Below are 23,744 nucleotides of genomic sequence, written 5' to 3'. Positions count from 1 at the left end.
AATTTTTTTCAGGTCTGATTTTCACTATTGCTCAAGTAGTGCTTTACTGCGAAGGATCGTGCATATATACGAGATCGAACTATCGTTTGTTCCTAAATAGAAGCAGGCAACTTTCGCTTCATCCCATCCCGCTTCTCTCTGGGCGGTGCTTTGTGCTGTGTATTTCAAGTTGTTGACTCGTTGCCACGACTCAAAGATATTGTTTGTTTTCCGAACGACTTCGGACTCCAATTTGTAGAAGTGAGTAATTCATCACATTCCCTTTTGTTGCCTATTACTTGCACCAAACAGAACAGTGACATGCGGAGTATGTAGCCAACACATTGTAAGTTTTATTAGGAGTGCGCCTAAATATCGACTACTTGATCGTTGAAAAGAAGCATTTATGAACATCCCTAGCGAAAACAAAACTAATCGTAAACATTTCGTTTGAAATAGCTAAAAAAATACAACTGCTTGATCCTGAAGGGGTGTGTGTGTGTGTTGGGGGGGGGGGGGAAGGTATTTCTTATAATGACTTAGGTGGGGAAGCTCCTCCCGATGGACGGACCTTTTGCAGGCTTTAGATTCTCAAAAGGGTTACATATTTTGTCGGTCCCATATCCAATGGTAGGTTTAAAAGGTGTTATTTTGTGTGGAAAGTGTACGAAAAAGAAACCTCTTCTATGGTTGATAAAATGACGGGAATCTGTCCATCTAGAACTTCATCGAATACCCCCTCCCCCGTTTTTAAACCACAGAGAGCAGCTAGTCTCCAGCGGCATTGCATCCTAACCACTTTTTTTTTCTCAGACATTTAACATTGTCAACCCAGCCAGGCCCTGTAGAAGTTCTTCTACACAAGAAGAGAATACTCGTTACTAGTGTGTCACTTCAACAAAGGCGAGAGCCGGTGAGTTATTTCTTCGTTTTATTTCTTCGTTTCATTTGGACCACTTGTTTGTTGAGTCAACGCCGTCCGAAATTAGAAATTTCGTAGTAGCGCTAGACAAGATCTCGGAGTCGAATTTACCTCTTCAGAACGTCAGCTTTGTTAATCACACCTCCCCTCGCTGTTAATATAAAAGTGGCTCGAATTTAGCCATGGCTAACACTGCATCTTTACCAAATTTCTTTCTAACGCTAATACACTGTCGTTTCAGCCTTTCACTGGGGAACCCGTTGAAAACAAGAGGGGAAGTTCACTTCGATTGAGACAAGAAAAGGTGAGACTTCTCTGCGTTTCAGTAGGACCCCGAACAAATTTGCACGTTTGTCGGATAATACTGCAAAAAATACTGTCAAAAATTAAAAGCATTTGAGAAAGGAACAAATCAACGGTACGCTTTAAAGAGGCGGAAGTAGCTCGAACAAGAACTCAATTCAATTTATTAGCTGTAAAATATTCGCGATTGTGCAGTAATTGATGTATTCTCAATCAGCCGAGCTTTTGAGCGCTAAAGCTCAGCTTGAAATTCTACTCCGACAGGGGGAAACAGGATGCAATCATTTGTATACTCGATCTGTCGATACCATAGCTTGACTGACGCAAGATTTTATTAGAGCGTTTGCGACTCCTTCAATTAACGGGACAAAAATGACTCGAATGGTTGTATCTATCAGCTATCGGTCTTCTCTCTCATGTCTCCGTGGCGCGGTGGATCTAGGGGAGAGAACGGGGGGCCCGGGACCCTCTTTATTTTGGGGTAAAATAATGAAGGCATAGGGAAGAAAAGCCGGCAGGTGAACACACACAAACAAAAACGCCCCCCCCCCCCCCCACCCATTAGCTTTAGGTGTGGATTCGTCACTGTGTATGTTTCTAAGAGATTTAAGGGTTGTGTAACATAATAAGAGAAGCTTAGGTTATTAAATCCATCTTGATGGAAAACAAAATAAAGTTTAAATGCGACGAAAGCATGCCAATATGCATGCACCCATAACAGCTAACCCTCATTCCATAATGCAATATAAGTATCGACGCGTAATCATTCGTCCTCATGGGCTGATTAAGTCTACGTTTAGCAGCGCACAGCACGTCACGATCTGTAATTCACAGTTTGATTCTAATCAGTAGTAACCGAAAATTGTAAGAACAACGATTTACCATTATTTATCATGTTTATCCTTTTTCGGACACGAAAAATCTGTGTTTCTATGCGTCCACGAGACAAAGGATAACTCTTTAGAAAGGTCAAGTTTTTAGCCAAATCTGACCATTATGTTTGTGGCTTTAGTCCAAAATTGCGCAACATGAAAAGGGTTCTTGTCGAGAGCAAAAACAAAATTTGTTAAGTCACCAGAAACGTCTTTTGACTTCTATCTGAATATATTCGAATGCCTCGGACGTTAGTCATGAGATCGAAATATCGTTTGTTCCCGAAAACAGGCAGGCAGCTTTCGCTTCATCCCATCCCGCTTCTCTTTGGGCGGTATTTTATGCTGTTTATTTCAAGTTGTTGAAGCGTTGCCACGACTCAAAGACTTTTTGTCTTCCGAACGATTCTACACTCCAAATTGTAGGAGTGAGTAAATTCATCACATTCCCTTTTATAGCCCACATATTACTATTATAAGTTTTATTAGGAGATGCGCCAACATATCGACGGCCTAATTGTTGAAGAGAAGTATTTGTGCACATCCCAGGCGAGAACAAAACTAACCGCAAACATTTAATTTGCCAGCTATAGAATTCACCCGCTTGATCTTCGAGGGGTGGGGAGGGGGAGGCATTTCTTATGATGACTTAGATGGGGAGGCTCCGCCCAATGGACGGACCTTTTGCAGGCTTTAGATTCTTCAAAGGGTCACAGATTCTGTTGTTTAGTTGATAAAACCGACGGGAATCTTCCCATCTAGAACTTCATGGAGAATCCTCTACTCCGGCTTTAAACCGCCGAGAACACTGAGGTAGTCTCTAGCGGCATTGCATCCCGGCTTACTACTTTTTTCCTCAAACATTTTACATTGTTATTCTAGCCAGACCTGGTGGAAGTTCTTAGTTTATTCTAGCATTGCATCTTTACCAAATTTCTTTCTAACATTAATACGCTGTTGTTTCAGCCTTTCATTGGGGAAGCTGTTGGAAAGCAAGAGGGGAAGTTTACTTTGATTACGACAAGAAAAGGTGAGACATCTTTGCGCTTTATTAGGTCCTCCAACTTATTTAGACGTTAGATAATAATGTAAAGAGATACTGTTCGAAATTTAAAGCATTTGAGAAAGGAATGAGTCGACGGTACGCTTTAAAAGAGTCAAAGTAGCTTGGATAAGAACTCAATTCAATTTATTCGCTGTAATCGAGCCTTTTCGTCGTATTAAGCGAGTTTAAATGTTCTCGATTGTGCAATAGCTGATGCATTTTTAATCAGCCGAATTTTTACGTCCTAAAGTTAAGCTTGAAATTCTATATTGACCAGCGGAAACAGAATGTGATCCTTTCTTTATTTAATCTGTCGATACCATGCTCTGACTGACGCAAAATTTGATTAAAGCTTTTGCGTCTCCTTGCATTAAAAGGCCAAAAATGACTCGAATGGTTGTAACTATCAGATATCGGTCTTCTCTCTCATGCATGTTTCCAAGCGATTACCCAACGAACTGTTCGCAAATAGAAACCGAAAGTACAGGGGAGTATAACCTAAAAAGGGATTGGGGCGAGACGGGACACACTCTGACTAGTGTGAATAGTGGGTTTACCACAGAACCATCAACCAACAAAAGCCCAGAATAGTTGCATGAAGGCCTCCTCTACTTTTTACGTTAAGCGTGATTGAGCAAATTTTTTTCTCGTGAATCGTGATTTGAATAAATAATTCATTCATGAATCGTGATTAAAGATGGTAAGATCTTTCTATTTCAATGTGACCCGTGAATTAAGTGTCAAATAAATCGTGATTCGTCTACCATTTTGTTTTGCGTGATAAATTTCCGGCTACTTTATTGTACGTATTGTTCTCGAATGGCTTTGGTTAGGTGTTGACAGGAGATGGACTTCATGTGGATCGATAAAAGTCCCAAAAAAAGACCATTTCTAGCTTGTGCAGCCGCCCCATCCCCTCAAAAAAATCGGGAAGGGGATGGGGCGGCTGTACACAGGCTAACCACTACTGGTTCTTGAACAACTAGAATAAACATAGAGGGCATTACATCATCGTTTGTGGCGTAAAACTGGCACGACTAGAAAAGTTAGATGGAACTCAACATGATTGTCTTGAATTTCGCGTGAACGTAAAAGAGTTTTGGATATTATTTGTGATGCGTGAAAAAGGCCAAATAATTTTTACGCGACTGAGTTCTACAAACGGGTGTAGGGGACCCTGTTGCATGATATGTCAAGCGATAATTCGTAGATCTAGACAGAACACAAATTTCCCGTCATTAGAGTCAAGATGTGCTTATTTACATGAGTATTGTTTAACTAACACAAAGTTACCTGTAAGACCGATTTAAAATTCTTTGCGAAACAAGATACTAGGTAGCTTCCTTGCTTTCCTGCAGGCATACGTGAGCTCATTCGCACGCATGAAAATATGACTTTCCTTTATTGAAGATAATATGTTCCAATGAAACTAGGACCTAAGCGCAAATCTTGACTCCAGTCGTTCAAAGTTATGTTAATTATTACTTTTCGCGGTATCCTATTCTTGGGTTTCACCCACGTGACTAATAGCTTAGCAACGGTTACTATCCGCCATCTTGGTGTTTTTCGAGCGTAAACAAACCGTATCTAACGAAGAGTTCATGTGAGAAAGAAGGGATGGTTTTTATGCATTGTTGTTGGGTGTTCGAGCAAAAGTAGAAAGCATAAAGACTAAGGATTTTTTCGTATAATAATTTAATAATTTTATTATTTTTATAGCGCAAAATTCATTAGATATATGATCTAATGCGCTATACCTAAGATCATTACAAATCAAGTGGAAGAACAGGAGGAACTAGAAGTTGTTGTATGGTTCGTGACTTGCGGCTGTTGTAGATCCTCGATTTTTTGGTCGAGCTTTTCTTTGAGCTTCTTAGCCGATGAGAAATCGATGTCTTTAGCCCTCGCATACGGCACTTCATTGACATATGTCGGCAAAATCCATGAGCATTTTACCTGAGTGCAAGCGACCTTGGGGTGTCACGAAAACTCACACCCCGAAAACTTAGACCTCAGACCTCAGACCCCGAAAACTCAGACCCCGCGAAAATTCAAGAGATAAACTCGACTCGTGATCACTCCTGGTAATGCCGCGTGGACACCGCGGAAATACGTTTTGGTGACGTCACAGTGGTCAGTGGTCATCAACATTAGGCTGCCAAGTGCTACCATGTGTTTGTGGACTGAGTTCGATGAAAATATCGGCCTTTTGCATGGTTTTAAGTTGGAAAATATTCGTGATACTTCTCCTTGTTTATTATGGTTGATCCTTTGAATGGGTTTTTAATACTAAAACCACGTCTTAACAAATAGCGGTACAGGGGAGTCATTTTGTTCGAAGTTTTGTGCTGTTTGCTGACTTTAGCTGGCCGTTGTTACGAAGTGCGATCATGGTTCGTCAGTCGCCCTCGCCTTCAGAATTGTCAAAAACAGCGATAGTTATCCAGACAAAGCAAGAGATTAGTTCTGTAAGATAATTTTCTAGCGAGTCTGAAGACTGGTTGGATTTTTAAGTGTTATTAGCATGAAGCGATACACGTAATTATTGAGTTGTGAAAATATTCACACTCACTTTGCGCCGACGTGGGGTGCCTTTTCATTTTGGAAATCATTCGCTTGGTTAAGAATTTTACTTTTCTAGACTGATTTTTCGCCATTCCACCTTCCTGATTTTCTGTGCCTTTAAGAACGGGTGTCCGTAACGCTCGAAACGTCAGCTTTTGTAATCGTTACGGTTGCCAATTTACCATTTCAACTTTGTTGATATATCCAAATTAAAATATGAAAACATTTGTTCATTTCATATACTTGCAGTTTTATCAAAAAGGTATCTCTCATGAACAGAATAACGCCTGACTAAAGCTCATATAATGGTAATGTTTACAAAGGGAGTGGAAATCGAAGAAATTGTGATTTGTTTGTATTTGAGACCATCCAACATGATTGATTCATTTACAATTTATCTTGAATTAAGTCTTTATTGATATTAATCGGTTGTAGATCTCCATTACTTGTCTTCGGTACGTTTGCTTGTACCTGTTACTACAACTGCTACTTTAATTTCCCAAACAGCTCTATTTGTTTTACACGATAGCATTTTCAATGAAACCCACTTTTTTATTATGATTATGATTATGATGATGATGATGATTATTATTACTATATATTTATAACTCAGTCACTTGAAACTTTTACAGGCACATGTATGTTTACCTGAAGTATATTCCACTATCTTGCATGTGCATTGCATTAATTTATGCAAATAATCAACTACTCTTCTTCAATTCATTTTTTTTAGATTAGCTTTGCATAGCTTTATATAGTTTCCATGTGCTTAAGGAATCATATACGTCATATGCTCTGAAGCACTGTAAGGATAATTATGATCCCCATCAGTAATATTACATCATATCCCCACACTGAGAACATCATTATGAAACATTCCTATTTGACTTGTTACCATTTTTTTTCAAGGTGGCAAAATATAATTATATGTATTGCTGAAACTCGTTGAAAATTTCTTATTGACTACAACTAGCATAGCCATACCAGTGCTCCCCTTCCCTGTAATAATTTGGGAAAAGGACATCTGCATGGTGCTATCATTGTGCATGTTTGGGAATATCCCATCCCTGATTTTTATTTGACTAGATGGGCACAGCAGTACAAAGGCTAATTACAAGCTTTTGGTTACTCCTCATGACTTACTGTTAACTGGGAATTGACAGCTGACTTAATCTAATCAATTTTCTCCTGAACATTTTTTAACTTCATTTGTTAGACTTCAGAAAATACTTCTGATAATTTCCCTCAGACATTCATAATTTGGAAGATTAATCATTGTTCTTTACACCTCCATAAACACCCAAAAGAATTCTTAGTTTATAACTCAGGGAGCTTCTGAATATAAGAAATCAAGTTTAGAAGATAGGTGATTCATTCAAGGCTGTTGCAATATGACAAAAGACAATGCAGTGCTTTATTCACATCGATTAAATTATATTATAATAATTAGTTTACCTTACCGTAGTTTTGTTTCTTAAAAATTTGTTTTCTAGTAGTACCAAGATGGTAATGTTACTTTGTGAATCAGGGAGCTAAATAAAGCAGAAGTATTCTGTTAGCTCAGTACATTTTATGTTGCAGATGGCATTAAGTTAGTGAAGAAAAAAGAAAAAGCAAAAATAAATAAAATAAAATGATTAGTGAGGGGAAAGCAGCTTAAAAAAAAAGACATACTACAAATTATTCATAATTGTAATGAGAAGTAATTGTTGGGAAAGTGAAACTATTGCTCAGAAATAAAATTACAGCTTCTCAGAAAAAAAAATTACAAACTAAGATGGAAAGTGAAAACGTCTTTATTATCATTATAATGGACATTTTGTACTTAAAGCATACCTCGGTTTATTCTTCCTCTAGTTGAGCCAGTCTTTGTACTTTTGGGGGCTTCAGTCCTATGCATGTTACAGTCGCAGGTTTCTTGGGCAACTATGATACATACAGTAACTAGTGGGGATAGGGTGGCCGTGCTACACGGGCATGTTTTGTCTTCTTTTCGGCGAATCTGACCGAAATGCCGTTGACATGCCGATTTATACGGTTCAAGCCACTGCTTTACAAACCTGATAGTGCAGCGTCCTCGGATCACCACTTCAACCATTCAAAATCGTCTCATTTTTAGCCTTGGTGCATAAGCTCTTTTATAAACAAAACTTAGTTGCCACGGAGCCGCCAGCGAAAAACAACAATTTCATATCGTGTGCAACTTCAGTTCGGCTTTGGCAAATTATATAATTGAGCTTAAGAACTATCCAAAAGGTGAGCCGAGTTTCAAAGCTAAGTTTACAGTATTCTTTCTAAGTTTTGACTTTTTACGCTGTCGATTTGACTCACGGAGATAAAACATCGTAAAAGTTATCGGCATTTCATGGTTTCGTTGAGGTGTCCGCTGACCATTAAAATACTGTATCGTGCCCTAAAAAACGTATATTTCCGCGGTGTCTGCCGCGTGTATTTTGACCTTTTGGGTATTGATCCAACTGAAGCAGCAAAAAGAAGGCCGCAAGTTGCACGTTTCGCAAAATCGTCCGATCGTTGAGTATTAAAACATTTTAGAGTGACACAAGACTTCATTTAGCTTAGATTTCCTCCATTTTTCCCGTTAATTTTGAGCTTTTCATTCACAGTTAACTGGATCAAATGCGCTCGCTCCAACACCAAAGTATTAAAATGTGGCGTGATTTTGACGAGCCGAAAGAGACGTTTGTTTACTTTTTTGTACTTCGTCGCACAGGATCCATGTTGTCGCTCTGTTAAAATTCTTAAAGATTTCGCGATAATAATGGATACAAACAGAGACTCGGCCCACCAGTCCCAAAACGAAGACAATTTTGCGACCCTTGGGCTAGAGTTCTTAAATGAGGCAGAAAGAGAAAAACAACGGGAAAGAAGACTCGGCATCAGCGCCGTCACGATTCGCTTCACTGAAGAATCACTCTTGATATTGTTTTCCGTCATTCGCGTCGGATTTGTTGCATTATTCTACCGGTTATGTTATAAAACAATTGGTTCATGCTTTATGCTATGCACTATCGAATTATGGAGCACTTCGGAAGCTTGGAGAACACCTCGAGGGGTCTGAGTTTTCGTGACACCCAGCGCGCTTGCCATGAATTCGAGTAGCTGCCTCTAACATAAAATAAAACACTCGCGATATGTGAGCATGACTCAGCCAGTCCAGCTTTGCATCCCAAGCAATGGGCTGACAAAATAGTCCCATCCTTTTCGGAAGTGACCCAAATGTTCACTATAGGATCATTCATGTGCTGTGAATGCCAAACTCGTGCTCTCACGACATACTTGCCGGCGATTACTTTGCCTACAACTGAGGTTACAAATCCCGACACCATTTGATTAAACGCCTCTAGACTCTGGAACGCCTTGAACTGCTTCTTAGTGTTGAAACTGGTCTCAAGAACGAGGTAACTCAGCAAGTCCGACACTTCCACAGGAGGCAAGCATTTTGGACTGAACTTCTCGGCTAGTATGCTTGCAGGGTCAATCCCGATGATCGAGATCTTTAGCAAACATCTTTCCTTCCAACTCTCTAAGCTTTCGGCATACTCAGAGAGCACTGGGATACCTTAAGATGAATGCCAGATACTTTTATCGCTTTTTTCTTTCTGGATATTCATGTAGTTGGCGAAATAATACGGCGATAAGAGAGAGGGCTTCACTATAGAAATCGACTAATTATTCATAAATTTGACACCCGAGGGACACCAACATGGCGGACACTAACTTCCGCAAAGCTTGTGACGTCACCTGAAACCCAAGAATAGAAAGGTTCATCATAGAGAGTTCCCAAAAAGCCTAATTTAGAAGGTCACGCAGCCTAGGGGGCCGTGACATCCCGAGATCCCTCATGCAAGATTACTTTCCTCTATCTTTACGAGACGGTTAGAGGAGAAGGCAAACTCTCTTTTGTTAGGACCACCCCCACGGGCTAATCTTCGTTGAAATGAGTTCTTTTGGGGGAGGGGGTGGTAGGGGCGAGGGGCGGGGTTAAGGGCTGAAAATGATTCACAGTGATGCGAGAATTTAGAATTGCTTTCAATTGCTAAGTAACTACTTTACCATTGAGTATTCAAGAAATTCTACTGCATAAAATTCAATCAAACCTTTAAATAGCTTTTCAGGTATCAATCGAGGCGAAAAAAAAGTTTACCGAGGAAGGCCTTTCGTAAATAGTTTGTGTAATTGATCAATTGGAACTGTTTTATTACAGACCCCAGGGAGATCTATCTGTCCAGATGCCTTGAGATCATCGTTGCTCATCATAACAAGGTAGCAATAATGACTCTACAGCCGTTTACAAAAGAACAGTTAAATTACTTCAAGTTCGCTTTTCTCGTGGTCAATGAATTTCCAAAGGCATTACGTCAAACCTTCAAAACCAGATGGGACAACGCCTTTGGACATCTTCCTGGTTTCCAGCCCTGGGATGACTTTGATACCAAAGCAAAGCATTAGTGTTTTATGATTGGGAAACCCGGTGTAAAAAGCAATGTCTTAGTTCTTATCTTTGAACTGATTAATGTCAAATCTAAGTAGTCCCGTTTGGGTGGCAAAATTTACTTTTACCGCTTCATAACATTCAGTTTGCAAAGATTCGTCTTTGTTACATACTCGTTCCGTTTGCATATCTTGATCACTTCTGAGCAGCACATCCTCCGTCTGACACAGATCACTTTCTGGCGAAGGGTCTTCGTAATGGACTTTCTTTACAATTTTTTCGAAAGAAACACGCTTTAAAATACGTCGAGTTTCCACATGCTTAGACCATAGAAAAATCGAAGGTAAATGAAGCCTGCTGCGCTCATGTCCACCCTCAAAGTGATCTCCACAACTACGTGTATTATCGGCATCGATATTTAATGTTGCTCTACGAATTAGAATTTTGTACTGTTTTCGTAATTTTTTGTCCTTTGGAATTCGGTAATGCGAAAGCTCATCCTTGGTTCTGTAATTATTCGTACATCCAGGAACACAACAATTAGCATGCTTTACCATTTTTTTCTTTAGCGTTTTGCGAAAACTTTCCTCGCTACCGCCATTTTGAAGTTTTGCGCGTCCACCCAAACGATCCCAGACGACCCTATGAGTTAAGTTCGTGCCCAGATTCCCAATAGTTTCTGGAGTAGGGAATTCGACATAAGTGTCTTGAATTTCGCGTAAACGTGAAAGAGTTTTGGATATTATTCGTGATGCGTGAAAAAAAGGCCAAATGTTTTTTACGTGACTGAGTTCTACAAACGGGTGTATGGGACCCTATACACCGAATTAAAATATTGTGCATGACATTGCAATATTTTTTGTTATAATTTTAGAATTACATCTTCAGAAACTATTTCATAGACAGGTAAAAACGAACGATATAATATCCCGACGTTTCGGCGACTTCATGACGCCATTATCAAGGAACGAATGTAAATAAAATTAACCATTGCGAGTTCAAGAGTTACAACTAATTTGCATAGGAGAGGTAGCTACACAAATACTTTAGCACGGATAGAATCCGTTTGCACGTTCAAACTCGGTGTTAATTGTTTGATGTAAAGCATCTCGTTGACAAGACAATCGAATTTGTTCATGCACTTCTTGAGAACTTTGAAACAGCTAAGGTCCTCAGGGACAGCACCTGCGTGGTCGTTGTAGTAGTGCTTGCGTACTGAAGATGACGTGCTCTTATGGCTATCCACGCGGGCATATAAATGCCCACGTAGGGGCATTTAGCACTATTCTATCCGTGCTAAAGTATTTGTGTAGCTACCTCCCGTATGCAAATTAGTTGTAACTCTTGAACTCGCGTTTATTAATTTTATTTTCATTCGTACCCTTGATATTGGCGTCATGAAGTCGCCGAAACGTCGGGATATTATATCGTTCGTTTTTACCTGTCTATGTATTACTAAATCTTTGTTAATAAGAAACTATTTCCTATGATAATCAAATTATCATACACACAGGATTTGCATCATAAATTTCCTTTAAGTCGCAGTATCACACCTAACTATTTCCTATGATAATCAAATCATCCTAAACTCAGGATTTGCAGCTAAATTTCCTTTAGAATAATCACACCTAACTCCCAAAATTTTAGGGAATTTCCTGCTATTGTTCGATTCCTTATAAAAGAAGTACAGTTAGTTAGTTTAAGTCAGTAGTTCAGAGTGTCAAGACCAGCACTTACAAGCTCAGAACCTCTTGGTCACAAAAAAGTAACTCCAGTACATGTAACCACAAGTTAGTGACCTATTTTACTGAGGATTTGGTATGTGACATTTGACCTATTACTGTATGTCTTACAGTTTGAGTTCAAGAATAATATGGTTCATGTAGCGGCGTCAGCTCCTGTTGCGGAGAGATCCGTGAAACCGTGAAAAAGGAACTAACGACTCACAGTTTCCACAAGGCTTAGATTTATTGTGCCAACTCTTACAGTGACCTGGTTGGTAGGACGTGTTGGGGCGAACGCTCTTATAGGTTCTGAGTTAAGCAGCGATAGCCGGAAGTTCCCTAATGTAACTAAAGGTTACTCAAAGTTCTTTGAAGTTGCCCGTCGAATTTCTGTGAGCCTTAATGGAAAATACATAAGTGTTTTGCGGCATATAAGCTAAAGTCACGTGATAACTAGCGGAGAGTCATCGTGAAGTAAAATGCTTTAGAGGCTAAAGAAGGGAATATAAAAATACTGCGGAAATTAAAGCGCACGGGCGCTGTTACAGTTCATGTGTACTTATCTCAATCCAATTGTTTAGTCTTCGCTTGAATCCTTATATTAGTTGATTCATGTTCAAAATGTGTCAAGATTGCATTCAGCTTTCAGAACATTGCATTTATCTGTATACTTGACTTAAAGTTCATTGGTGAAATCAGATATTTCACCACAGTCTTCATTGTTTAGTTCATCAGTAATGACAGATGTTGTCCTGTCACAGAATGAGATTTGGCCCGACTTCCTAGTTTTAAGTCGAAGGAAAATATGAAATTGTGATTGAAATTAGTCCTATCTAATGTTATGTAGTTTTGAGCTATTGTTTTATCAGTATAGATCGTTTTCAGTCACGTGACCACTTTACAATTGGCCGCCATATTGGTGCACATGTAAACAGTGAACTCGTATCGCGTGAGCTCTAAAAAATGGTTTTGTGTGCGATTTTTGGCTGTGGAACCCGAACTGTTCGTGATAAAGGAGTTTATATGGCAAGAATTCCTTCAGTTGTAACAAATCAAGGCGACGAAATAAGAATTCTTAGCGAGGAAAGGCGAAAAAAATGGATTTCTGCCATCAGCCGAAAAGACCTCACGGACAGCATTTTGGAGCACGGACGAGTCTGTGGTAGACATTTTATCTCAGGGAAAGCTGCAAAAGTGTGGGATAGGTACGATCCAGATTGGATTCCAACCCAGAATTTAGGCCATAATAAATGTGATGCCGCAGAAAAGCTTCAAGCAGATCTAGAAGCTGCCGGGAAACGAGACGAGAGGGTCAGAGATCGTGAGATGAAGCGTGTTGCGGCAGAAAATGAAAAGCGGCTCAGGGAAGAAATCGAGGCCAAGCGACAAAAAATTGACGAACCAGGGGAAAAGGTCAGTGACATTTCTTTCAATTTGGACTCAGCGATGGAAGTGGAAACTGAAACAGGGACAGCTACTCAAACTGAGGAGTTCGATTATTTATTTCACACCTCGACTGCCAAACCAACATTCGACGAGACTTACTTCGCAAATGACAACGAGAAGGTGAGATTTTACACTGGATTGCCTGCTTATGATGTCCTGCAAACAGTTCTACAGTATGTTTCGAAATTCGTTGTAAGAAAGTCGCCAACTTTGTCACAGTTTCAAGAATTTGTTCTCACTTTAATGAAACTTAAACTGAACATGCCAATGCAGGATCTTGCTTACCGCTTTGGTATTTCCATTGCAACAGTTTCAAGGACATTCTCTGCATGGATGGTCGTCCTTGATGCTAGATTAGCCTTTCTCATAAGGTGGCCTCGGAAGCCATAATTTTCGACAGTGAACTGAGAAGAATTATAACTTTGGACTCTGTTTGCATATATTTCTTACTGAAACACGTGACTCGGATGTGCACCAACATGGCGGAAATTAATTCTGTGACGTCACGTGAAAACGATCTATTGACTTGTTTTCAGTCATTTCATGTATAATTCTAAGAATAGCTCACCATTCAATAGTTCTATGTTTGGTTAATAGGATTAAGTCTTTTAAGTGTCACACAATGATTACTGTTCTGTCATGTAATGCTTTAAAATTGTCTTGTTAGTGCCTTGCTATTGTATGACAATCAATTGTATTTTTTACTAATTGTTTTATTTCATTATTTTAATATTATTGATTTGTTATTTGTCATTTATTATTTCTTTTAGCTTGCAATAACCCTTTCTTTTTATCAGTATTATTTCTTTTGTACTTTCCTGTATAAATAAATTTTATTGTGGCTATAAGTCTGTCTCGTTGTTCAAATAAAATAAAAACCTGCCTCGGTCACACTTTAAATAGCTTTTCAGGTATCAATCGAGGCAAAAAAAAAACCCTATTTCATTGTTCCACAGTTTATTGAGGAAAAAAATCATAAATAGTTTGTGTAATTGATCAATTGGAACTGTTTCATTACAGACCCCAGGGAGATCTATCTGTCCAGATGCCTTCAGATTATCGTTGTTCATCATAACAAGGTAACAGTAATGACTCTGCAGCCGTTTACAAACGAACAGTTAAATTACTTCAAGTTCGCTTTTGTCGTGGTCAATGAATTTCCAAAGGCATTACGTCATACCTTCAAAACCAGATGGGACAACGGCTTTGGACATCTTCCTGGTTTCCAGCCCTGGGATGACTCCGTTGCCGTGCGGAACATGTTCCTTGCCAAAGAGAGTGGATCTACTCAAGTCCCTACTCATCTTTCGTACGATGCGTGGGATTGTACTGCCTTATTCCAAGCCACCATCTTTTCAAAGTCCTTTTCCATGCCAGACGGTGGAGGCCATCACAGAACACTCAGCTACTTGTTCGTGAGACCCCACAGACTTCCTACCGGAGGGTTTCATGCTTCTGTGATCAGCCGGACTGGGAACGATGCTGAGTCATTTGCCTTGGCGATCGATCAACTGCGACTTTTACGAAATGCGTTCTGCCACTCACCCAGCTCAGAGATCCCAAAAGCAACATTTAACATGTACCTACAGCTTACTAAAGAGACCTTCCAAGCCCTTGGCGTCTCATCAAGTTCTGTGAATGCAATTGGAAGCTTAGCTGAGAAAGACTTTCCGATAGGAAAAGTTCCCGAGCTCGAAGATAAGATTAGAAAAGAGCGTCAAGCTGAAATCGCTTTTCTTAAAAAACGAGTAGAAGATGAGTTGATAAGCATAAGGTCTGAGAACACAGAAGCAAACCAGGAGCGGCGGAATGAGGCAGAACGAGTCGTAACAGTTTTAAGAGAAGAGATTCAACAGTTGGAAACGCGGTTGCAAGAACAAAATGAAAGGCATTCTGAAGAGATGAAGAAGGAGAAGACAGAGCTTAAAGAAACCATTAGGTTTGACCTCGAGCGATCAAACCAAGCACGAGAGAAAGACGCAAAATCAGCAGCTCAAGAGAGAAAAGAAACGAGACAGCAACTTGCTGAGATAAATCAAAAGTTGGAGGAAATCCCTAGAGAAACTACGAAACAAGGTAATATTGGCGCTACTGTTTGTCTTTCAATACTTCATGGCAAATTCAAATTCGAGACATTTTTCATTAGATTCTTATCTACTGAGGGAGAACTACCAGAAAATATCCAACAAAGCAATCATAAAGTAACAAGGATACTCTTCTCTGTAACAATTTTGGAGAAACACGTCCCGCATCAATTTTGAGGTTATGGAGAAAATGATTCTGACCGATTAAGATTACCATACTTTGAATAAAAGTTTCAATACCAGTTAGCTTAGCTGCTGTGCACGATTCGAGGCTGAGTTAATACCTACAGCTAGTTCAATGTATACATATGATCATATTCTTAACGAAAATCTTTTATTTTCTTATTAAGTAGAGTCTAATCCCAGTCTACCAAAATCAAATCTTCCTTCAATGGTTCCTTACTTCACTGGGCGCGAAAAAGAGTGCGACGAAGTCTTTGCACACGTGACCAACAAAGCCACTCACCTCGTTTCCATCTGGGGTTCGCCAGGTTTCGGAAAAACGTCGACTGCAATCGCTGTAGGACATCGCCTCCAAGCACAAGACCTGCCAGTATGCTTTGTCTCGTTACGTGGGATGAGGCTAACAAGTGACCTGACCTCGAAATTTCTTGGTCTGTTTACACCCCAAAGTGTGTCAGAATCCCAGCGTTTAAAGGAAAATGACGAACTTTGCTGGATTTTCTCTCAGATTCCAAATCGCTGCATATTCATCCTTGATAATGCTGATGATCTTTTTGAAAGTGGCCTTCCCAACGTGAAAAAGGACGTTTTTCATTTGATTGAAGAACTTCTCAATCACAACGATAAGGTTTCGTTTCTTCTTACCACAAGAGAATCTTGTGAATTTTTGAAAATGCGTTTCAAAGGATATCGTGCTGTAAGAATAAAAGAGCTTGATGAGCAATCCTCTTCAGACCTTGTCCAAGTATTGCTTCCAGAAGCAAGCAAGTCTGATGGATTAAAAGTTGCAAAGAAATGCGGGAGCGTACCACTGGCAATGAAGTTGTTGTGTTCCTTGATTTCGGAGGATGGTACAGAGACATCAAGTGAGTCTATTAACATGTTCTTGAATACTTCAGACAACATTCTGGAAATGTTGGATAACCCAGACTACCCCAGTAATATGAGGTTGAAGTGTCTTTTTGACGCCTCGTTTCAGAAACTTTCTGCAAAGGAAAAAGAAGCACTGGTCTCACTTTCCATTCTTCCCGAACACTTTGACAAGGAGACCGTATCAGCTGTTTTAGGAATGAAAACAATTCACGCCGTACAAGTTCTGAAGAGACTCAAGAGAAAGTCTCTCATTGATTCTTGTTCGAAAGCTGAGAAATATTCCATTCATAAGCTCATACTGTCATTTGTACAGGAAAAAGGGGAAAGTGAGATGAAAGAAACGGTTCTCAACTCCAAAGTACGCTTTTTCGAACGGTATATTTCCCTATTCGAGAGGCTAACAGAGAAGTTCCTGACAGGACGTTCTATGTCGGCTTACCTTGAGTATTTTCAGAATGAGGCAATATTCATTCAAAGTCTTATTGACGGTTGCGAGGAGGAAAGAACAGTCGGGAAAGTCTGCAATGCTTTGATTAAAGCAGACATGTTTGTCTGCTTTCTTTATTTGGAAGATAAAGCAATGTTTGGCATTATTTACGAATCCGCAATAAAGGCAACCACTAATCACGATAGATTCAACTCTCTCCACAAACAACTGCATCTGTGCAAGGCGTACGGTGACTTGGTTATGGGCTCAACGGGAGAAACGGAGACCCTGCTCTCGAAAGCTAAGCAAACTAGGTTGTCTGATCTCGTCCGCGACCCAGAACTGGAGGGAAAACTGCTGAGTTACAATGGATTGTACAAACTTTCCAAGGAGAAAACTGAAGAAGGAGTGAAACTTCTAGAAGAAGCAATTTTATCGATGGAAACCATTCAGGGGCACAGAATCCTAAAGCTCATCATTTTCCAAGTTCTTTCTTTCTATCGCAGTAAAAGTAACCCTTTACAGTCACTGGAGTTCTACAAAAGAGCAGTAGATGAATGCAATAAAGTGGGGGACATAGGCCTAATAGTGATTCCAAAGATCAATGAATCAACGAAAGATGAAGAAGGCAGAATACATTTAAACGCAACTAGACTGACCCACAACCAGCCACTTCAAACAGAAGTTATCATTCTCGTGAGTCAAGCGGTGAAGAAAATATCAAGGAATGAAACCACTCAATTCTTTTGTGCGTTGCTGCAGCAAATACTGACGGAATCTGGATCGACCATCCCAACAGGTGCTAGTGGTCGGTTCAATTATCATTTCTCTGGGGTCAAATTTCTAAACAAATTAAAAGAGGGCAAGGACCGTCACCTTTACATGGAAGAAATTATGAATTTTCATTCCAAAAGAGTACAAACCCAATCACAAAATGGTAAAAAAGGTAAAGACAACGACGTAGAAGCTGTAGAATCAGCCAAGCGGGCACTTTATATTAGGTTGAAAGTTCTGGGTGAGGAACATCCACAAACCGCTCGCAGCTATCTTTTGTTAGGAGTTACTCAATATTCACTTGGAGACTTTGTCTCAGCCCTTGAGTCGCACAAGCGTGCACTGGATATCCGGTTAAAAGCTCTGGGTGAAGACCATTCAGAAACCGCTGACAGCTATCATTCCTTAGGAGTTACTCAACATTCACTTGGAGACTTTGTCTCAGCCTTTGAGCCAAAGAAGCGTGCACTGGATATCCGGTTAAAAGCTCTGGGTGAAGACCATTCACAAACCGCTGACAGCTATCATTCCTTAGGAGTTACTCAACATTCACTTGGAGACTTTGTCTCAGCCCTTGAGTCACACAAGCGTGCACTGGATATCCGGTTAAAAGCTCTGGGTGAAGACCATTCACAAACCGCTGACAGCTATCATGAAGTAGGAGTTACTCAACATTCATTTGAAGACTTTGTCTCAGCACTTGAGTCAAACAAGCGTGCACTGGATATGCGGTTAAAAGCTCTAAGTGAAGACCATTCACGAACCGCTGACAGCTATCATTCCTTAGGAGTTACTCAACATTCACTTGGAGACTTTGTCTCAGCCCTTGAGTCACACAAGCGTGCACTGGATATCCGGTTAAAAGCTCTGGGTGAAGACCATTCACAAACCGCTGACAGCTATCATCAAGTAGGAGTTACTCAACATTCGCTTGGAGACTTTGTCTCAGCCCTTGAGTCAAACAAGCATGCACTGGATATCCGGTTAAAAGCTCTGGGTGAAGACCATTCACGAACCGCTGACAGCTATCATTCCTTAGGAGTTACTCAACATTCACTTGGAGACCTTGTGTCAGCCCTTGAGTCAAACAAGCGTGCACTAAATATCCGGTTGAAAGCTCTGGGTGAAGACCATTCACAAACCGCTGGCAGCTATCATTCCTTAGGAGCTACTCCACATTCACTTGGAGACTGTGTCTCAGCCCTTGAGTCAAACAAGCGTGTACTGGATATCCGGTTAAAAGCTCTGGGTGAAGACCATTCACAAACCGCTGACAGCTATCATTCCTTAGGAATTACTCCACATTCACTTGGAGACCTTGTCTCAGCCCTTGAGTCAAACAAGCGTGCACTGGATATCCGGTTAAAAGCTCTGGTTGAAGACCATTCACGAACCGCTGACAGCTATCATGAAGTAGGAGTTACTCAACATTTACTTGGAGACTTTGTCTCAGCGCTTGAGTCAAACAAGCGTGCACTGGATATCCGGTTAAAAGCTCTGGGTGAAGACCATTCACAAACCGCTGACAGCTATCATTCCTTAGGAGTTACTCAACATTCACTTGGAGACTTTGTCTCAGCCCTTGAGTCAAAGAAGCGTGCACTGGATATCCGGTTAAAAGCTCTGGGTGAAGACCATTTACGTACCGCTGACAGCTATCATGAAGTAGGAGTTACTCAACATTCACTTGGAGACTTTGTCTCAGCCCTTGAGTCTAAGAAGCGTACACTGGATATCCGGTTAAAAGCTCTGGGTGAAGACCATTCACGAACCGCTGACAGCTATCATTCCTTAGGAGTTACTCAACATTCACTTGGAGACTTTGTCTCGGCCCTTGAGTCAAACAAGCGTGCACTTGATATCCGGTTAAAAGCTCTGGGTGAAGACCATTCACAAACCGCTGACAGCTATCATTCCTTAGGAGTTACTCAACATTCACTTGGAGACTTTGTCTCGGCCCTTGAGTCAGACAAGCGTGCACTGGATATCCGGTTAAAAGCTCTGGGTGAAGACCATTCAGAAACCGCTGACAGCTATCATTCCTTAGGAGTTACTCAACATTCACTTGGAGACTTTGTCTCAGCCCTTGAATCAGACAAGCGTGCACTGTTTATCCGGTTAAAAGCTCTGGGTGACGACCATTCAGAAACTGCTGACAGTTATGACTCCTTAGGAGTTACTCAACATTCACTTGGAGACTTTGTCTCAGCTTTTGAGTCAGAGAAGCGTGCACTGGATATCCGGTTAAAAGTTCTGGGTGAAGACCATTCAGAGACCGCTGACAGCTATCATTCCTTAGGAGTTACTCAACATTCACTTGGAGACTTTGTCTCAGCCCTTGAGTCAAAGAAGCGTGCACTGGATATCCGGTTAAAAGTTCTGGGTGAAGACCATTTAGAAACCGCTGACAGCTATCATTCCTTAGGACTTACTCAACATTCACTTGGAGACTTTGTCTCAGCCCTTGAGTCAGACAAGCGTGCACTGGATATCCGGTTAAAAGCTCTTGGTGAAGACCATTCACAAACCGCTGACAGCTATGATTGCTTGGGAGTTACTCAACATTCACTTGGAGACTTTGTCTCAGCCCTTGAGTCAGAAAAGCGTGCATTGGATATCCGGTTAAAAGCTCTGGGTGAAGACCATTCAGAAATAGCTGACAGCTATGACTCGTTAGGAGTTACTCAACATTCACTTGGAGACTTTGTCTCAGCCCTTGAGTCAAAGAAGCGTGCACTGGATATCCGGTTAAAAGCTCTGGGTGAGGACCATTCACGAACTGCTGACCGCTATCATTCCTTAGGAGTTACTCAACATTCACTTGGAGACTTTGTCTCAGCCCTTGAGTCAAAGAAGCGTGCACTGGATATCCGGTTAAAAGCTCTGGGTGAAGACCATTCACAAACCGCTGAAAGTTATCATTCGTTAGGAGTTACTCAACGTTCACTCGGAGATCTAGTCTCGGCCCTTCACTCAGCTAAACGTGCACTCGATATCAGAATAAAGGTCCTTGGGGAAGAACATTCAAGAACCGCCGACAGTCGATTTATGGTGAAGTATATAGAAAAGTCTCTGTCAAGAAACTCGTGAAGTTGCAGTTGAATATTTATATATGCCTGCGCAGGTTCAGAGATACGGCGGTTGTGACTTTTCCGAGGATAATATTTTAATAATTGTGTTACGAGGCAGCATGACTATCGTATAAAAGTTTAAAACTAATTGAATTAGAAATAGAAAGAAGAACAACATATTTTTTTTGCCATTTTCGCCGTTCCGCATAGGTAAATAGTACAGCGAAATTACAAACCTAAAACAATAGGGGTATTATAAAGTCGTTATGATATAAATTCTTTTACTACTTTTTCTTTTTAGCGCAGTCAATATTTGATAAATTTTCCTTTTGTAACTTCAAAAGGTTTGTTTTGCGCATAGTTGTTTATATCCTTCGCGTGTCCGATTGTAACTGCCAGTTTTGGAAATATAAACTAATGAAATAAGTTTTTCAGTATGTTTATAGCTGCTATCGTTGTTTTCATCTTCGCATTATGCATGAATCTGTTATTTTCGCACGGAATTGTGATGAAGTCATAACGTAAGAAGCGAATCTTTCACATAATTACACGCCTCAAACTGCATTGAATGATTGATACTATAGTGCTTGTTATGGGAGGCTTTTCTCTTTTGGAAAGAGTTTCTAAAGTGACGCAATTTATCTGTTAAGCTACTTCGATAAAGGTCTTCCCAACGACTGAAGTTTGCAAAGTTTATAAATATATTCAACGAAACATTAAATAAGCGCACGAAGATAAAGTTTCTCGCTGATGGTGAAATGACTGACTTGAGAGATGCTTTGTTTTGTTTTTCGATTTGAAATGGATTATTTTGAGATAATATTTGACCTTATTCTTCGTTAGTTATGAATATCTATACCTTAGCAGTTCAGGAGTTTGTATATTTAAACAACTGTTAGCACATGGATGGTCTTCGCAACTAGAAATTACCAAGGCAGACACCTCTAACTTTGTTTAATTAAACGAACTGTTCAAGACAACTTTTTTCTTTCATTTTGTTGATTGTTTTGTTTGTAATTCGAGAATTACAAACAAAATCACAAGATCACGATACCAGGGTACTCGCTTGTGCGTAAGGATAGACAGTGTTTGACCAAAAGTTGTGGTGGAGGAGTTTTAATTTTCGTCCGGGATGGAATCCCCTTTGTCGTTATGTCTGATCTCATAAAGCATAACTTTGAATGTCTGTGGGTGGAAATCAAGAGACCTAAATGCAAACGAATGATACTGTGCTGTTCTTACAGACCTGATGATGTGAACATCGATGGTTTTATTTCAAATCTAGCTGATTCGCTAAATCACATCGACACTGAAAACTCCGATATTGTTTTGGTGGGTGACTATAATATTGATTATTCCACCAAGAATCAGTTACGCCGTAAACTTGATGAATTTGCATTACAACACAGTCTTTCTCAGATTATTTGTAAACCTACTCGGGTCACTGAGAATTCTAGCACCACAATAGACTTGATGTTCGTTAACAACACTCACAGGGTCGTGCAGTCCGATGTTCTGCAGTCAAGCATCAGCGATCATAGCATTGTGTTCTGTACTATCAAGGGAGGTGTAAAGAAACTTCCACCAAAGTTGCTCGAGTATCGTTGTTTTAAAAGCTACGACAAAGAAGCATTCTTGCGTGACCTCAGCAACTTACCTTGTAGCATAATCGAAAGTGCTAATGATGTTGATGATGCCGTGTTCCTCTGGGAAGGTCTTTTCAATAGCATTGCAAACGACCACGCTCCGATAAAATCAAAGCGTGTGAAGGGGACAAAGACACCATGGGTTACGAACAAACTCCTCGAAATTCGGAGTGATCGAGATTACCACTGGAAACAGGCTCAGAAGCGTAAGAACTCGCAGTATCACTGGCAAATGTACCGAAAATTGAGGGACTGTGCGAATAGCGAGAAAAAGAAGCTGAAATCGAAATATTATTGTCGGCTGATAGAAGATGCTAAAGGTGACAGCTCCAAGATGTGGAAAGCAATTAAAGAGACACTTCCCTCTAACCACAATGAAATTAATGCAGTTTTTGGTCATGGAAAATTGCAGACTGACCCCAAAGGCATTGCAGAAACTCTAAACAATCACTTTTCAAGCATCGGTAAGAGCCTTGCAAAGGCCTTTCGTGGTTTAAAACCGACTCAGTACGATGCAGTTCCTACCTTATCGTTCTCTCTCAAGTATGTGACGTCAGCCTTTGTTGAAAAGCAGCTGCGCCTAATGAAAACCAATAAAGCGGTAGGACTAGACAACATCAGTGCACGTTTACTCCGTGATGCAGCAAATGTACTTGCTTCACCTCTGAGGGATATCATAAACCTCTCTTTTGAGAAGGGTCAATTCCCATCATCTTGGAAATGTGCGAAAGTGACTGCTCTTTTCAAAGGTGATAAGTCCGATAAAGATAACTATCGTCCCATTTCTATCCTGCCCAAGGTCAGTAAAGTAATTGAGAGAGCTGTTCATTCTCAACTTTACGGCTACCTCGACTCCAACAATCTGCTTGCTGTGAACCAGTTTGGCTTTAGACGTGCAAGATCTACCGCTTTAGCTCTAACGCAGTTTACCGATGAAGTGCTAAGTAATATGGATAAAGGTTTAGTAAATGGTGTAGTTTTTATTGATCTGAAGAAAGCCTTCGACACCGTTGACCATGTCATTTTACTCGGGAAGCTCAAATCTCTAGGATTACGCAGCAAGAATCTTGAGTGGTTCCATTCCTACTTATCCTCTCGTTACCAGAAGACTGTGATTGGTCAAGCCTCTTCTCCTGCGCGGAAGGTTTCCGTTGGTGTTCCTCAGGGGTCTATTCTCGGTCCATTACTATTTGCCATTTACATCAACGATCTACCCAAGGTCCTTCGGAACACTACGGTCACCTTATTCGCTGATGACACTGCTATCTACTGCTCTTCTCAATCAGCCCGTGACCTACAGAACATGTTGAATCAGGATCTGGACAGGCTAGCTCAGTGGCTCTACGAGCATAAACTTACACTAAATATCTCGAAGTC

At 40.5% G+C, this 23,744-nt stretch overlaps 2 protein-coding genes across 8 annotated transcripts in view; both read left to right on the top strand.

The window, feature by feature from the left end:
• Positions 1-21,701, top strand: part of LOC111347314 (uncharacterized) — a 102,178-nt gene extending 80,477 nt beyond the window's left edge. Inside the window, exons 2-6 of one of the 7 annotated variants that reach the window (XM_088742324.1) lie at positions 793-892; positions 1,143-1,205; positions 11,995-12,207; positions 14,330-15,385; positions 15,747-21,701. In XM_088742324.1, coding sequence (XP_088598450.1) covers positions 14,398-15,385; positions 15,747-20,740 — 5,982 coding nt within the window. In that variant the 5' untranslated portion in view covers positions 793-892; positions 1,143-1,205; positions 11,995-12,207; positions 14,330-14,397 and the 3' untranslated portion in view covers positions 20,741-21,701. Of the gene's footprint in view, positions 1-792; positions 893-1,142; positions 1,206-2,323; positions 2,890-3,042; positions 3,107-11,994; positions 12,208-14,329; positions 15,386-15,743 lie in introns of those variants that run through there. The other 6 variants (XM_088742319.1, XM_088742320.1, XM_088742325.1 and 3 more) reach the window with 6 other exon arrangements.
• On the top strand, positions 12,827-13,699 carry LOC148718208 (uncharacterized). Its single transcript, XM_088742456.1, has one exon. It carries the CDS (start codon positions 12,827-12,829, stop codon positions 13,697-13,699), a length of 873 nt encoding a protein of 290 aa, XP_088598582.1.
• Positions 21,702-23,744: the final 2,043 nt, after the last annotated feature.

Source organism: Stylophora pistillata, chromosome 13, assembly GCF_964205215.1.
Source record: "Stylophora pistillata chromosome 13, jaStyPist1.2, whole genome shotgun sequence".
Taxonomy (NCBI): domain Eukaryota; kingdom Metazoa; phylum Cnidaria; class Anthozoa; order Scleractinia; family Pocilloporidae; genus Stylophora; species Stylophora pistillata.
The sequence above is the reverse complement of the archived record's forward strand: the minus strand, read 5'-3'. Positions and strand labels throughout refer to the sequence as shown.